Source organism: Orycteropus afer, unplaced genomic scaffold, assembly GCF_000298275.1.
Source record: "Orycteropus afer afer isolate SDZICR_OR568_19922 unplaced genomic scaffold, OryAfe1.0 scaffold00027, whole genome shotgun sequence".
In the NCBI taxonomy this organism is placed as follows: domain Eukaryota; kingdom Metazoa; phylum Chordata; class Mammalia; order Tubulidentata; family Orycteropodidae; genus Orycteropus; species Orycteropus afer.
The window spans coordinates 12,729,102-12,746,655 of record NW_006921614.1 but is presented as its reverse complement, the minus strand read 5'-3'; the positions used below and the strand labels follow the sequence as shown (position 1 = coordinate 12,746,655).

The 17,554-nt window shown below is 40.3% G+C and overlaps 1 protein-coding gene across 1 annotated transcript in view; it reads left to right on the top strand.

The window, feature by feature from the left end:
• BPHL (biphenyl hydrolase like) overlaps positions 1-17,554 on the top strand; it is a 61,791-nt gene that overhangs the window by 23,219 nt on the left and 21,018 nt on the right. The window contains exons 4-6 of the mRNA XM_007935387.1: positions 1,443-1,596; positions 7,349-7,480; positions 13,933-14,056. Coding sequence (XP_007933578.1) covers positions 1,443-1,596; positions 7,349-7,480; positions 13,933-14,056 — 410 coding nt within the window. The remainder of the gene's footprint in view (positions 1-1,442; positions 1,597-7,348; positions 7,481-13,932; positions 14,057-17,554) is intronic.

Here is a 17,554-nt window from a genome sequence, read left to right as displayed (position 1 = left end):
AGGATCGGGCAGTGTTTCGTTCTGCTGTGCATGGGGTCGCTATGAGTCGGAAACGACTCGACGGCACTTAACAACAACAACATTTTCATTGAACAGTCTTTCAGGAAGATACTTCCAGGTAAATAAATGTAGATTTACATCAGTCTCATAATGGGTGCCTAGTGTTCCATTAAGGAGCTCTGGTGGTATAGTGAATAAGGCATTTGGCTGCTAACCAAACAGTTGGTGGTTTGAACCCACCAGCTGCTCTGTGGAAGAAAGATGAGGCAGTCTGCTTCAGTAAAGATTTACAGCTTTGGAACCCAGTGGCAATGAGTTTGATTTGGTTTTTGGAGTGTTCCATTGCATGGATGTACTACAGTGTCTTATTTCATATTCACCTATTCCTAAGGGTAAAAATTAACTTTGTTTTAAAGTGTTTTTTGTTCGTTTTGTTGTGTTGTGTTTATTAACAGCAGCACAGTGAACATTCTTGTCCATAGATGTTTTAGCTGTTTCCATTTGTTTGCTATTATAAACAATGCTGTTGTGGACATCCTGGATATATCTCCTGGTATACATGTGATTTAAGAGACAACTTGCTAGATTTTGTTGTTGTTGTTTGTTGTTATATGCCATCGAGTCGACCCTGACTCATAGTGACCCCTCCTTGTGTTGCCGAGGCAGCATCACTACAGAAGTAGATTGCCCAACCTTCCTTCCGAGGAGTGGCTGATGGGTTTGAACCGCCAGCTTTCTGGTTAGCAGTCAAGTGTCTTAGGCTACCAGAGCTCCTTTGCTAGGTTTAGGAGATGCAAATGTTTTTATAAGATAATGCCAAATTATTATTCACAGTAGTTATGCCAATCTATACTCTTCATCAGCAAATATCTTGGACGAATATTTCTTAATTCTTTACTGTTAATTTTCACATTCATTCTGATTTTACTTTTAGGCAGCATCTCTCAGATTTCGTCCTTGTTTATTTTCCCTGCCACCTATATTTTCCAGACCCTGGTTGATTCACCTGAGGACTAACATGACCCCCTTGTGAGGCCATTTTCTTCCAGCCTATCTCTAGCCAGTGCTTCTTACAGTTGTGATGAGTGGCGTCACCAGATGTAGTTATTTTCTTTCCTCCAGAAAATCTCAAATCCCCCTCTTTAATCTACATAATAATGTGTTTTCATCCTGCTAGATTGTTCTCAAATTTTTGCACAAATATGTACATACATGTACACATTGTGTTAGTCTTATCCAAGTATACCTGCTTACCATTATTTCTAATTCCTGGAGATTTTATTGTTCAATCAGAAGATGTAGTTCTTTCATAGTCCAAAATAATATAATACTATATATTCAGGGTTTTATGACACATCTTTACACCAAAACTAATTGTGATTATGTCATCAAATGTCAGACTCTAGGATTTTCCTTTGTGTACATTGTTGTGTTTGTCACAGACACTGAAGTTTCCGAAGATCTCTCTGCTGGGATGGAGCGATGGTGGGATAACAGCGCTCATTGCTGCTGCAAAATATCCATCTTACATCAACAAGATGGTGATCTGGGGGGCCAATGCCTATGTCACCAATGAGGATGAAATGAGTTACCTTGGTAGGTCCTAACTGGACATGGTCCAACAACCAGAATCCTTCCCTTTTCTCTCCCTTCACATCTCCTAATTAAGATATGACAGGTCACATCTCTTTTGCTTTTAGTTCTCAGCTCTACTGGGAGAAGAATGATGGATTCTTGGAAAAGTAATGCAGTTTAACCTGTCTGTGCTTTAAAGCATTCTATTTCTAGAAGTGAAACTTTTATGACTCAGGAAAAAGCTAAGTAAAATCAGTATTTACATTTCTACTGATAGTGAACTTGAAGGAAGAGGCAGCTGATGGGAGTTGTTGTTAATAACATCATTTATTGTAATGTGACATTGTAAATGAGAATATGGTATTCCAACATGAAACCTTACATTTTGATTCAAAGAATTTCTGTTCTTGCACTTTCTTAAATTTGTCCTTTAAGCTTATCTTTGAAGCTTTTAAAGACAGTAGGAGAAGAGTCAGCAAACTATAGCCTACATGCCAAATCCAGCCCGCCACCTGTTTTTATAAGGTCTGGGTATCGATCTAATGGACTAGCGCTGTCAACCCCTGAGACCAAGCCAGGGTGCCCTCTTTGCCCCCGTTTTCCCCTCCACTCCCAGTGCTAATTCCTTGTGGGTGGCTGTGCCTTGCTGGGTGGCTGTGCCCAGGGCCTGCACTGGTGGCCACTTGCACATTGGAATCTATTGGCCACTGCCACCTAGTCATAGAATTTGTCTTGGGGCTGGCAACCCATTGAGTCACTTCACCTCCAGCCAGCTGCTCAAATGAAATATTCAGGCTATCTGGGAAGAGATATTTAGGTGCACCAGGAACTGAGTGTCACTGGGGTAGAGAGCGAAACTGATGGTGGTGACCACATACTCCTAACCTGCCCCATCACACTAGGTCCCTTCCTTTTAATGCTAGTGGCTTTTTGTCCTGAGTATATTTCTAGGGGACAGCAGTCTCAGACAGTCCACCCTAGAGAATTAGGGCTAGGCAGGGTAGGAGTGTCCCTCACTGTATTTTGCCTCTTGCCCTACAAAGCTTAAAGTATTTTCTATCTCACACTTTATAGAAAAAGCTTGGGGACTCCTGCGCTAGAATATCACAAGTCTAGTCTTTTTCAACTGTGTATTTCACATGACTTAAATAAGCTACTGAATGGTAATGTTTTTAGCTCTTTACCAGTCTTTCTGTTTGGCCAAGAACTATGAGTCTATTATATGATGAATCTGAGTTAGTGTTTTGGTTCTCTAGTGCTGCTCTAACAGAAAATACCATAGATGGGTGGCTTGAAAAAACAGGAGTTATTCTTTTACAGTTTTGGAGGGTAGAAGTCCAAGTTCAAAGTGCCAAGCTTTAGAGGCTTGATCAAGGCCCTTCAACCTTTAGCTCTGCCTCTTGCTCCTGGCCCACTGGAGCTAGAGGTGTCTCTTCACTCAGGCAGTTGCTGGCTGTTAAGGCTGACAAGCCCAAAGTCAACAAATAAATGGCACAGCCCCAATACTACCAAACAACTTGGCAGGCCACTAGTTCAAGGCCAGAGACAGTCAAGATCAGCAAGAAACATGGCAGGCTGCTAAATGAAGGCTCAGCTACTTATAGGGTCCAAGAGTGCCAAAAAGCTGCTGAGACCTTTCTCAAAACTTCTCCTTATGCACTAGAAGCAGACAATATCCCTAAGGCAGCTACTTAGGTGCTCCAGTACATTCCACCATGGAGTTGATTACCAATCTTCTCATGGAAAGTAACTACATCCAGCTGCCCAGCCACTCAAAACCTGGCTCAGCCAAGTTGACACATAACCTTAACTATCAGTGTTACCAGTCCTAATCTTTCCTCCTCCTCCTCTTCATTTTCTTACCTAGTTCAAAGGAAGAGCATCTGTCTTGGGCAGAGTAAGCCATTCTACTTTGTGCTGAGAGGGCCTTGAGGGCAGAGACCATGTCTCATTCAAGTTTGTATCTGCTCAGAGTAACACAACAGGCTCAGGTCATGTTTACTTGATTAGCTCATTAATTAATGATGAGTGAATGAGTTTTCTCCACTAGATTCCAGTGATTAACACAAATTGTATGCTCAAAAGTTTCTCTTGAGATACACCTTTGTTGTTTTTACAGGATTAGCAATTTGATTCAAATGGTTATTTAGGGAATTTAACTTTTAACATAATTGTTACTTATTCTTTAGTAGGAATTATGTTTTAGGGTAAAATGGCTTCCTCTTGAAATACAGCAATAGAAGTAAATATATGTAATATTTTTGAGTGCTTGTTATATGCCACACAGGGTTGTTAGCACATTTCATGCATTAACTACTTATTTATTCTTAACCCTAGAATATGATTATAATTTCATTTTCAGATGAAAAAACCAGCACAGAAAGTTTAAGTAACTTGTTCAGTGTCACAGAGCCAGTAATAAGAACAGGAGCTGGGCTTAAACCCAGGCAGTCTGAATTCCAAGTCTGTGTTCTTTTTTTAAAAAAAATATTTATTGTGATTTGGGTGATAGTTTACAGAGCAAATTCATTTTCCATACAGCAGTTCATATACATTTTGTCTCATGACATTGACTGCAATTTCCCACAATATAACAGCTCTCTTCCCACTTCCTCCCCATAGTTACCTCTTCCCTGTGTCTTTCCCTCCCATGCACTCCCACCCCTCCCCGAGCTGTCTCCCTGTGCAAACACTGCCCTTCTATTCTCCCATGATTGATTGCTCCAAGTACTGTATCTACCAGATGTAAATGTTCAGCCCATATGCCTGTTATTTGGCTGGAAGCCACAGGAGTGAGTTCAATTCCAGACCTGAAGGGTAGCCAGGAGCCATAGTCTCGGGAGTCTCACCAGGTTCTATCAGACCAGCAAAGCTGGTCTTTTTTTTTATGATTTTGGGTTTTGTTGCACATTGTTCTCCCACTCTATCCAGGATCTCTTCCACCAGTCCCCCTCTGGGTAGTTGACAGTGGTAGCTAGGCACCATCTAGTTCTTCTGGTCTCATGGTCATATAGGCTGAGGATCACATGGTCTATCTGTCCCATGGACTAATTGTTTCCATACGTCTTTGGTTTTCTTCATTTTTGTTTGCTGTGGATGAGGAGAGACCCATCATTGCACCAAATGGCTGCTTGCAAGCTTTTAAGATCCCAGGCACTACTCACCAAAGTAGCATATAGAACAATGTTTTTGTGTAGCATGTTATGCCAATTGTGCTTGATGTCCTCTGCGACCATGGTCCCAAGCCCATAGGTCTGACTACTCACTCCCTCTGGGTAGCTGGCTGTGGCTAAGAAGTCACCACAATCTTGTCCTTTGTCAGCTCTACTATATACCTGGTCATTCTTAAAGAACATACAGATATGCCAAGCCTGTGTTCTTAACCACAATGTGAACATCTGGCTTACCTCAGCCATAGCTGGACTTCTCTGTCCCTGTTCCTATAAATCTAGAGCCTTGCCTAAGATTTTGCATTCTCATCTCACTGCCATTGACTCAATTTCTGACGCACAGCAACCCCCATTGGGTTTCTGAGGTGGTAAATCTTTACAGAAGTAAATTGCCCCATCTTCCTTCTGATTTGATTATCAATCAAATGCCTTAGGCATTACGCCAACAGAGCTCCTTTTACATTCCCATAGATGGCTCCAAATGCCTGCTTTTACTGAGTTTATTTTAGGGGTTTCTTACTGTTCCCAGAAGAGGACTTCACACGTTAGCAAGGAAAATATCTTCATGCTGAACATTTGCCAACTTGGTTCTTAAAATGTCTTGGTCTTCACATCACAGGGGACTTTTTCCCTAATCAAGTTTTTTAATTAATTAATTTAATAATAACGATTGGGCAATCTACTTCCGTAGCAGTACCACCTCGGAAAGCCAAGGAGGGGTTGCTATGAGTCAGGGCTGACTTGAGGGAAGTGAGTTTGGTTTGGTTTGGCATATGTATGTATTATACTGTATAATAATTGATATATGAAACATGTATAGATTATGACACCCATAAGCCCAGTACAGAACCAAGAATAACCAACCAAACCAAACTTGTTGCTGTCAAATCAGTTCCAACTCATGGTAACCCCATATGCTACAGAGTAGAACTGTTGCATAGGGTGTTTTTGGCTATAATCTTTGTGGAAGGAGCTATCTAGGCCTTTCTTCTGTGGTGCTGCTGGGAGGATTCAAACTGCCAATGCTTTCGGTTAGGAGCTGAGAGAAAAACATCTGTGCCACCCAGCAAATTAAAATTAATTTCGTTTAAACTTTAAGTTATCACAGTGTGTTTACAGAAATAAGGGAAAGATTGGGCTAGGAAATTCACTTACTTTAAAGGTGATTTTTACCTCACAGGATTTAGTTCCTTGGTTTCAGGTCATGGTTTAATGGGACATCCCACTTAATTGGCCTAATAACATGTTTAGTGCTTCTGTTCTACCTCCTAGTTTTTTTGGGTAGGGTTTGGGGTCTTAAAAGCTTGCAGGCAGCCATCCAAGGCACAACAATTGGTCTCTAATCACGTGGACCAACAGAGGAAGAAGAAGAGTCGAGAATGGGTAGAGGATATAGAACGTGTGGGTAATTGCCTCCATAAGCAATTGCTTCCTTTGGTGTGAGACCAGAAGAACAGAATGGTGCCCTGATATCATTACTGGACCTTTTGATCAAAGATACTGTAGAAGAATCTTGATCAAAAGGGGAGTAATACAGAATTTCAAGTTCTCATGAACTTCAGACCTTCTGGAGCCATGGGGTTGGATGGATCCCTAAAACTATTGATTGCCCTGAGATAGTTTTTAAACCTTAAACCAAAAATATCTCCCAAAGTTTTCTTAAAACCAAACAGTAATTTTGCTAAACTAGCAAATAATAATAATAATAATAATAATACTGTCTGCCCTGAGCAATATTCTCTTTTAAAAACTATCTATATGGAATCAAAGTAACAACAGCAATTGAAAGGATAGGAACCTTAGGGGGCAGTGAGTTTATGTTAATGAGGGAGGAACAACTCAGAAAAGGAGGGTGGGAATGGTTGCATGGCTCGAAGAATATAATCAATGGCAATGAATTGTACATGTAGAAACAGTTGAATTGGTGTATGTTTTGTTATGTGTAGTCTCAACAACAAAATAAATTAAAAAAAAAGATAGTTTTTAGTTATTGTTATTTATCCTAATAGTGAATCATCTGCAATATAGTTTGAAGTTAGTAATATTAGGTGCTTTTCTCAACACACATAAACCAATGCAGGGAAAAAAATATTCTTATAAATATTGTCACTCTTACTCAGGAGAACCTAGTCGGGGGAATGTTTTATTTTATACCTTTAGCAGAAAGCATTCAGTGAACATCACATCATTCACCTGCTATGTATTTACTTGGGGCCTATTTTATGCCAGCTATTGGTCTAGGCCCTGGGGGTGGACAAAGCAGAGCTTTATGGAGCTTATGGAGCTTATGGAGCTTATGATGTGGGGGTGGCAGAATGTGCCCCAGGTACTGGGAACACAATGAGGGCATGCTAAGTGTAAAGCAGAGTAGGTGGGTGGAGGGTGGTGTAATTTAGGGATGCTCTTGTAGGGATGGTGGGCATGGAAGACCTCTGTGGTATTTGAGCAGAAATCTGGATGTAGTAAGAAATAAGCCATATGGGCATCAGGGGAGCATTCCAGCAGAGAGAAAATATCAAGGCTCTGTGAGGGACAAAGTGGAATGTATGAAAATAGTACCTTAATATGAGACACTTACCATTGTCTACACTTTTGTTCTCCAGGGATTCGAGATGTTTCTAAATGGAATGAAAGAACAAGAAAGCCTCTAGAAGTCCTATATGGGTACGACTACTTTGCTCAAACTTGTGAAAAGTGGGTGGATGGCATTCTTCAATTCAAATATCTGCCTGACGGTAGGTTGCATGAACTGTTTCTTGGCTTATTAGAAAATGTGAAAAAAAGACACCTGAATTTCTATCCTGATAATTCCAGAATCCTCAGTGATGATGAATTCACTGATTATCTTTACACACTGATGTGTGAAAACAGAATACTAGTATTGTACACAGTACATTATTGTATAAGAAATGTGCCTTAAACTAGAGACAGAGCTGTATATATAAAGGTTCATACAGTTTTCTCTTTAATAGCAGATTGTTGTCTTTTTCTTCCAATTCTTTGTGTGTGTATATGGTGACAAACTAATTTCCAGAAGTCTCAGATATTTTCTAATTTTGGAATGGGTAATTAGGAAACAAACAAGCCTCCTTATATACCATGTTTTCTCCTTGTTGCACTACTATCTCTGTTACTAGGACAAAAAGGAGGAACTTTTGGTCATAATCTTTAGCCCCTCATGATCTTTAGTATGAGGATGAGAGTACTCTGTTCTTTTCCCATCTTCAGACTAAGTTATAGGAACTTAACCATAAGCAGATGGTTAAAAAAAAGAGGTGTTTTTTTTTTAATTTGAAAAATTAACAAGTAATAATTGAAATTCAATTTCAATTACAATAAGAATTGAAATTTCTAAGACAAATTCTGAATTAAAGTTTATTTTTATGTAACACTGTTATTACGGAGCTCTGGTAGTGTAGTGCCTAAGGCACTTGACTGCTAACCAGAAGGCCGGTAGTTCAAACCCACCAGCCACTCCTTGGAAGGAAGGTTGGGCAATCTACTTATATAGTGATACCGCCTTGGAAACCCAAGAAGGGGTCGGTATGAGTCAGGTCTGACTCGACAGCACATAACAACAACAATTATGGTGTAGTGGGTAAGATATTTGGCTGCTGACTAGAAGGTTGGTGGTGCAAACCCACCAGCTGCTCCATTGGAGGAAGATGATGCAGTCTACTTCTGTAAAGATTTACAGCCTTAGAAGCCCAATGGGGGTCACTGAGTTGGAATTGACTCAGTGGCAATGGGTTTGGTTTGGTGGTTTTATTTACATTTGTAATCTTTCATTTTTCTTGTATTTAATTGCTGAAAGGATAGAAAAGCTAAAATCTAATGTTGGAGGATATTCAGTTTTAAAATGGCTGTAGTTGAAGGACCAGTTTAATCTATTAGGTAATGATTTTCAGAATGAGTCATTTGTCAAAACTTTGATAACACAAAGGACATTTGTATATGTTATTCATTTTTGTTTTCAGAATAGCAAATATGTGCTTTGTAATGATCCTGTTAAATAGAGTTTCAACCCATAGAAACAGATTCTTGAAATGTGTTTCCCTCAGCTCTTAAACTAAAAGTTCCATAAGACAATGTTGAAGAGCATCCACTGCTGTCAAGTCAATTCCTACTCGTAGCAACCCTATAGGTCAGAGTAGAACTGCCCCATAGGGTTTTCAAGGCTGTAAATCTTTATGGAAGCAGACTGCCACATCTTTCTCCTGTGGAGTGGCTGGTGGATTCGAACTGCCTTTGGGTTAGCAACTGAACACTTAACCACTGTTCCACCAGGGCTGCTTATGTCTAAGACAGTACTCCATTAAAGAAGACAAATTTGTTAACTGTAAACTTTGATGGTTTATTGAAAAGAGCTGTAAAAACACAGGAAGACTCAAAGGTAGAGCAGAGCAGTTCAAAAGTAAGTCATGATATTGAGGATCTAAAACTACCCCCATTGTCTTCAAGTCAATTTCACTCATAGAGACCCTATAGGACAGAGTAGAACTGCCCAAAAGGGTTTCCAAGGTTGTAATCTTTCCAGAAGGCTGGCGGTTCAAACCCACCAGCCACTCCTCAGAAAGAAGGTTGGGCAATCCTACTTCCATAGTGATACTGCCTCGGAAACCCAAGGAGGGGTCGCTATGAGTCAGGGCCAACTCTTACGGCATATAACAACAACAACAACAACAACAATCTTTCCAGAAGCAGACTGCCTCATCTTTCTCCTGTGGAGCAGCTAGTAAATTACTGAACTCTCTTTTGTACTAGTTAATGTAACAGGAGCCATTGTTCTCATCAGTGTGTCCTCAAGTTCATGGATGATCATTATAGCATAGTGATTGATTGCACAGCTTTGGAGTTGAACAAACCTGGGTTTGAACTCTGGCTTGATCACTTGCTTATTGTTAGAATAGATTTGGGCAGATTATTTAGCTTCGCAAAGGCTCAGTTTCCATATCTATAAACTGAAGATAAAAATACCTATCTCATAAAGTTGTTGTGAGAATTAAATGAGATAATATATGTTAAGCTTTGGCACAGTACCAAGTACAAGGTAAGTGCTTAATAAAAGATTATAATTATTACTATTATTATGAAAGTACTTAATTTACAAATAACCATATATACTAAAATTAGTTAGAACATGTAATCACTATAAATATTTGCTGTTGTTAGGTGCCATCAAGTCATCTCTGACTCATAGTGACCTCATGAACAGCAGAACACAACACTGCCCGGTCCTGTGCTAGCCCCACGATCTTTGCTATATCTGAGCCTATTGTTTCAGCCACTGTTTCAATCCATCTTGTTGAGGGCCTTCCCCTTTTTTGTTGTCCTTCCACTTTGCCAAGCATGATATCCTTCTCCAGGGAATGATCCCTTCTTACAACATGACCAAAGTAGGTGAGATGAAGTCTGGCAATTCTCAACTCCAAGGAGCATTCCAGCAGCAGTCTTCCTTTTTCATTGTCCAGCTCTCACATGCATATGAGGTGATTGCAAATACCATGGCTTGTGTCAAGCACATCTTAGTCTTCAAGGAAACATCCTTGCTCCTCAGCACTTGAAAGAGGTCCTTTGCAGCAGATTTGCTCAATGCTGTACAACATCTGATATCTTGACTGCTACTACCATTGGTGATGATTGTAAAACCAAGTAATATGAAGTCTTTGACAACTTCAATATTTTCTCCATTTATCATGATGCTGCTTATTGGTCCTGTTGTGAGGATTTTTGTTTTTTTTATATTGAGGTGTAATCCATACTGCAGATTGTAGTCTTTAATCTTCATCAGTAAGTGCTTCAAGTCATCTTCACTTTCAGCAAGCAAAATTGTGTCATCTGCATAATGCAGGTTGTTAATGAGTCTTCCTCCAATCCTGAGGCCACGTTCTTCTTTATATAGTCCAGCTTCTTGGATTATTTGTTCAGTGTACAATTTGAATAAGTATGGTGAAAGGATACAACCTTAACGCATTCCCTTCTTGATTTTAAACCATGCAGTGTCCCCTTGTTCTGTTTGAATGACAGCCTCCTGGTCTATGTACAAGTTCCTCATGAGCACAATTAAGTGTTCTGGAATTCCCATTCTTCTCAATGTTATCCATAATTTGTTGTGATCCACACAGTTGAATGCCTTTGCATAGTCAATAAAACATAAGTAAAAATCTTCCTGATATTCTTTGCTTTGAGTCAAGATCCATCTGACATCAGCAGTGATATCCCTCATTCCACGTCCTCTTCTGAATCCAGCTTGCATTTCTGGAAGTTCTCTGTCAATATATGCCATAACTGTTTTTGAATTATCTTCAGTAAGATTTTACTTGTGTGTGATATTAATGATGTTGTTTGATAATTTCCACATTCTGTGGGATCCCCTTTCTTTGGAATGGGTACAAATATGGATCTTTTCCAATCAGTTAGCCAGATAGTTGTTTTCCAGATCTCTTGGCATAGCCAAGTGAGTGCCTCTAATGCGGCATCCATTTGTTGAAACATCTCAGTGGCTACCCTGTCAATTCCTGGAGCCTTGTTTTTTGCCAGTTTTCCCTCAGTGCAGCTTCGACTTCTTCCTTCAATACCATTGATTCTTGGTCATATGCCACCTCCTGAAATGGATGAACAGCAACCAATTTTTTTTTGGTACAATGACTCTGTGTATTCCTTCCATCTTCTTTTGATGTTTCCTGCATCATTCAATATATTCGCCATGGAATCTTTTGATATTGCAATTCAAGGCTTAAATTTCTTCTTCAGTTCTTTCAGCTTGAGAAATGCCAAGCATGTTCTTCCCTTTTGGTTTTCACACTCCACATCTTTGCACATTTCATTATAGTAATTGGTTTTGTCTGCTCGAGCTGCTCTTTGAAATCTTCTGTTCAGCTCTGTTATCTTGTCATTTCTTCCATTTGCTTTAGCTACTCTCCATTCAAGGAGCTCTGGTAGCATAGTGCCTAAGGCACTTGACTGCTAACCAGAAGGCTGGCGGTTCAAACCCACCAGCCACTCCTCGGAAGGAAGGTTGGGCAATCCTACTTCCGTAGTGATACTGCCTCGGAAACCCAAGGAGGGGTCGCTATGAGTCGGGCCCGACTCGATGGCAAATAACAACAACAACTCTCCGTTCAAAGGCAAGTTTCAAAGTCTATTCTGACATCCATTTTGGTCTTTTCTTCCTTTCCTGTCTTTTTAATGACCTTTTGCTTTCCTCATGGATGATGTTCTTGATGTCATCCCACAATTCTTCTGGTTTTTGGTCATTGGTGTTCAGTGCATCAAATCTGTTCTTTAAATGGTCTCTAAATTCAGGAGGGATATAATCAAGGTCCTACTTATGATACTGCCTTGGAAACCCAAGGAGGGGTCGCTATGAGTCGGGGCCGACTTGACGGAACATAACAACAACAACAATAATCAAGGTCATATTTTGGCTCTCATGGACTTGTTTTAATTGTCTTCAACTTCAACTTCAACTTCAACTTGCAAATGAGCAGTTGATGATCTCTTCCACAATCAGCTCCTGGCCTTGCTTTGGCTGAAGATACTGAGCCTCTCCATTGCCTCATGCCACAGATGTAGTCAGTGTGATTGCTGTGCACTCTGTTTGGCGAAGTCCACATGTACAGCCACCATTTGTGTTGTTGGAAAAAAGGTATTTGTAACGAATTAAGTCATTGGTCTTGCAAAATTCTATCATATGATCTCCAGCATTATTTCTGTCTCCAAGGCCAAATTTTCCAACTACTGGTGATTCTTCTTTGTTTCCAACTTTTGCATTCCAGTCACCAGTGATAATCAGCACATCTTGACTGCATGTTTGGTCAATTTCAGAATGCAGTTTCAGAATTTCCTGAATGCATGTTTTGGTCAAATGCAGAAGCTGGTAAAAATCTTCAGTTTCCTCATTTTGGGCTTTGATGGTTGGTACGTAAATTTGAATAATAGTAACATTAACTGGCTTTCCTTGAAGGCATATGGATTTTATCTTATCACTGACAGGGTAGTACTTCAGGATAGATCTTGAAACATTCTTTGTGATGATGAATGCCACACCATTCATCTTCAATTTGTCATTTCCAGCATAGTAGATCATATGGTTGTCTGATTCAGAATGGCCAAAACCAGTCCATTTCACTCACTAATGCCTAGAAAATCAATCTTTATGCATTCCATTTCATTTTGGACAACTTCCAATTTTCCTAGATTCATACTTCATACATTCCAGGTTCGGATTATCAATGGATGTTTGCAGCTATTTCTTCTAATCTTGAGATGTGCCAGCCACATCAGCAAATGGAGGTCCCAGTAGCTTTATTCTATCTACATCATTAAGGTAGGCTCTACTCTGATGAAGCAGCTGCTTCCCAGTCATATTCTGAGTGCCTTCCAAACTGAGAGGCTCATCTTCTGACACTGTATCGGACAATGTTTCAGGTTTATTCATAAAGTTGTCCAGTAATATATCAGACAGTGTTTCACCACTATTCATAAGGTTTTCACTGGCCAGTTCTTTGAGAAGTGGATGGCCTCTTCCTTCTTCTGAGTTTTTCTCAGTCTGGAAGCTCCACTGAAACTGGTCTACCATGGGCATCCCTGCTGGCACAGCCTTCAGCCTCACAGCAACACACAAGCCACCACAGTATGATGAACCAACAGAAAAGTTTGTCTCCCTTAGCTGTTCCAACCACTCCACTCACTTCCTGGGCTACCCCCTACCTGTTCCTGCCAGCCCTGTCTGCCACTGCTCCCCGCCACCTGGGGCTATCCCCCTCCCACCTTACCTTTTCCAGCCACCAGCCCTGTCTGCCACTGTTCCCTACTGCCTGGGGGCTGTCCCCAGCCTGCCTTACCTGTTAAATGTTTAGCAATTATTAAATTGTTTAACTTGTTCCTGACACAGCGTGAACATTCACTAATACTGGTTTTAATCACATCACCAGGTCTTTTTTCTGAAATGCCTCTGGATGGACTCAAACCTCCAACCTTTTAGCAAGCAACTGAGCACATTAAACATTTGTGCCACCTGGGAACTCCCAGAAGGAATATTAGGCACCATCTAATCCAGATGACTGATTTTACAGACCTGAACATGGGGATCCAGAGAGGCAAGGATGTACCCAAGCTCTATTCCTTCTTCTTTTTATCATATTGAATGGCTACATTAAAGCAAACTCGTTGTGCTATTTTTCAGGTAATATCTGTCGACACTTACTGCCCCTCATTCAGTGTCCTACTTTAATCATACATGGGGAGAAGGACCCTCTGGTGCCACGTTTCCATGCGGACTTTATCCATAAACATGTTAAAGGGTCACGGTAAGTCCAGATCACAGTTGCAGGCCTCTGTGCCACAGAGGCTTAAGGAATAAATGGAGCAAATTGTGATAAGGAAAAGGAAAGTGAGATGTTGGATGTTTTTAAGGTATAGGCTCACCCCATTTTGCCAATATTGCTATATTTGAGGAACCGTGAAAATACAAAGAATAAGAAGCCCTGTTTTATGGGTTAATAATAAGTGGAAGGAATAGATTCTTAGATCAGTATGTCTTATTATTGTTGTGAATGGCAAATGTGCTGATGGTATTAGTTCTAACACTGATTACAATTTAGATTTCTATCAGTCATTGTTTACTAAAATAATATGACATAATTTGGGAATTTTCAGATTAGTTTTACATCATTAAAAGTACTCAGTGAAGAAAATTTGTAAAATCAAAAGAAAAAAACAGATCATCTAATCCTTTACACCTATTTAAATACTATGTTTATTAACATTTGTGTTGGTTGTTTCTGGTTTTTTACATACACACACACACACACACACATATAAAACCATTATTGCCAAGTTGATTTAAACTCATAGAGACCATATTATAGGACACAGGAGAACTGCCCAATAGGGTTTCCAAGGCTGTTTACAGAAGCAGAGTGCCACATCTTTCTCCCGCAGAGAGGCTAGGTTCGAATTGCTGACTTTTTGGTTAGCAGCCAAGTACTTAACCACTGTGCCACAAAGCCTCCTTAGATAGATAGATAGATAGATAGATAGATATGGAGATAGAGATATAATCTATATCTATTTATATAATCAATCATATTCTATATTCAACTCTGAATCCTGCATTTTTTCACTTAAAATTATAAGATTTTCATGTTACTTCAGCCTTCAGCCTCACAGCAACACACAAGCCACCACAGTATGATGAACCAACAGAAAAGTTTGTCTCCCTTAGCTGTTCCAACCACTCCACTCACTTCCTGGGCTACCCCCTACCTGTTCCTGCCAGCCCTGTCTGCCACTGCTCCCTGCCACCTGGGGCTATCCCCCTCCCACCTTACCTTTTGTAAGTATATATCATAATTTGAAACCTGCTACACAGCATTACAAAATTCGTACACTAAGACTCATACCTAATAGTAGGTGTCAAAGGGGCAAGGGGTCTGCATCTTCTGACCTCTTCTAACTCCACAAGAGGAAGACAGAATCACTATCAGTAGCCCAAGGCCTATTCCTGCAAGGCCAGATATGGTGCATCCCTCCAGCCCTTTCACCAACCCTGACACCAACCGTTCCTCCCACAGCACCCACCACCTCTCTACTGGGTTTGATAATTCACTGCAGTGGCCACACAGAACTCACAGATTATGGGGCTTATTAAGGAAGCAACAGGCTACAATTCAAGTTCAGGGACACACTTAGTCTCTCTCAGGCCACCATCTCTCAGTCGATAGTCTTTCTCAGTCTCTTTCCCAGCAGTGCATGTCTCTCTCTCTCACACAGCAGTGCATGTCTCTCGGTGTCTCTCTCAGCAGTGCGTGTCTCTCATGTCTGTCTCTGAGCAGTGCGTGTCTCTCATGTCTCTCAGCAATGGGTGTCTCTCACGTCTCTCAGCCAGCTGTGAGAGATTCCTTCTGTCTTTAGGAGGGCTCCTTTTAAGCCTGGCAGAGCGGCCAAATTAACCAATCCCAAAATCAGATTTCTATACACCTGAGAGAGAGTGACCTTCCCAGAAGATTGCTTCATGCCACTCTCAACAGAAATACCCCAGGTGGATAACTTTAATGATCAGGAGCTACTCAGTATAGTTCATGGCAAATTCTACCGTGAAGTCTACAAAGACTATGGCTAGAAAAGCCATATTATGTAATTTATTACACTGCAGCAGGCATATGTCACTTGCTCTTTTTGTACTTATTTCTGCCAGCCAAGCACAGGCATCTGAGAACTTTACAAGATAGGTCAGCAGAATTTCCATTATTCAATCCCACACATTTTTTTTAGAAATAAAAATTTGTATTTTAAATACTTTGACAGAGGAACCAGCTTTTGCTGTTACTATGTCAAGATGAAAATTCAAAGTTGAATAAATTCCATGTTTCCTTTACATGCGATGGGTGCACACACTGGGGGGGAAATAAGATCTGACTGGGAGATGAGTGGCCTGGGTTTTTTCTTTTCTTTCTTTCTTTATTTTATTTTTACAAAGGCTCTAGGAAATAAATATACAAGTGAATGTTGACCACACAGAGACTGTATGTTCATTCCAGAGATGCAGTCATTACTTAGGACATCTTTGGAATTCAACTGAATTCTTTTGAAACTGGATTTTTTAACCACTTAAGAAACTCCTTCTGCCCTCCCTCCCTTCCTCTCTCCCTCTATTAACCAGTGTCTGCTAAGTGCCAAGGGAGCTTTGGTGATGCCGTGGTTAAAGCATTTTGCTGCTAACCAAAAGTTTGGCAGTTTGAACCCACCAGCCACTCTGTGCGAGACAGATGAAGCAGTCTGCTTCCATAAAAATGTACAGCCTTGGAGCCTCTGTCCTATAATATTGCTATGAGTCAGAATCAACTTGATGGCAGTGGGTTTGTTTTTTGGCTAAGTGCCAGCACTGCTCCACATGGCAAATGGTAGTCCTTGTCCTCAAAGCCTCTGCAATTCAGCACAGAAAGCAGACAGAAACAGTCCCACTACTTCCTACTCAACTGTTCTGTGACATATTTTAACAACAAACTTCTCTGAGAATTTTAAATGTGAGAAAAATGCTTCATATTTTACAATGAAGTACAACCACCATAAACTAATAGTACTGAAGGAAGAAGTCAAGCTGTACTGAAGGCATTGGCAAAAAACAAGGCTCCAAAAATTTATGGAATAACAACTGAGATATTTTGACAAACTTAACGCAGTGCTGGAAGCACTAACTCATCTATGCCAAGAAATTTGGAAGACAGCTACCTGGCCAACCAACTGGAAGAGACCCTTACATGTATCCACTCCAAAGAAATGTGATGCAACGGAACACTGAAATTATTGAACTATATCATTAATATAACATGCAAGTAAATTTTTGCTGAAGATAATTCAAAAACATTTGCAGCAGTACATTGACAGCGAACTGCCAGAAATTCAAGGTGGATTCAGAAGAGGACGTAGAACAAGGGCTATGGTTAGTGATGTCAGATGGATCATGGCTGAAAACTGAAAATAGCAGAAAGATATTTACCTGTATTTTATTGACTATGCAAAATTGTTCAGCTTGTGGATCATATAACAAATTATGGATAAAATTTGCAAAGAATGGGAGTTACAGAACACTTAATTGAGCTGGTGGGGAACTTTTACATAGACTGCTTCTGTTCAAAGCAGTTGTTCAAACAGAACAAGGGGATACTGCATAGATTAAAATCAGAAAGAGGGTGCATCAAGATTATAACCTTTCAAAGATGGCAGACTAGGCAGAAGGACTGCACAGACGCTCTTCAACAAAGACAAGGGAAACCAATTGACACAGACACAGAAGATAATCTTGG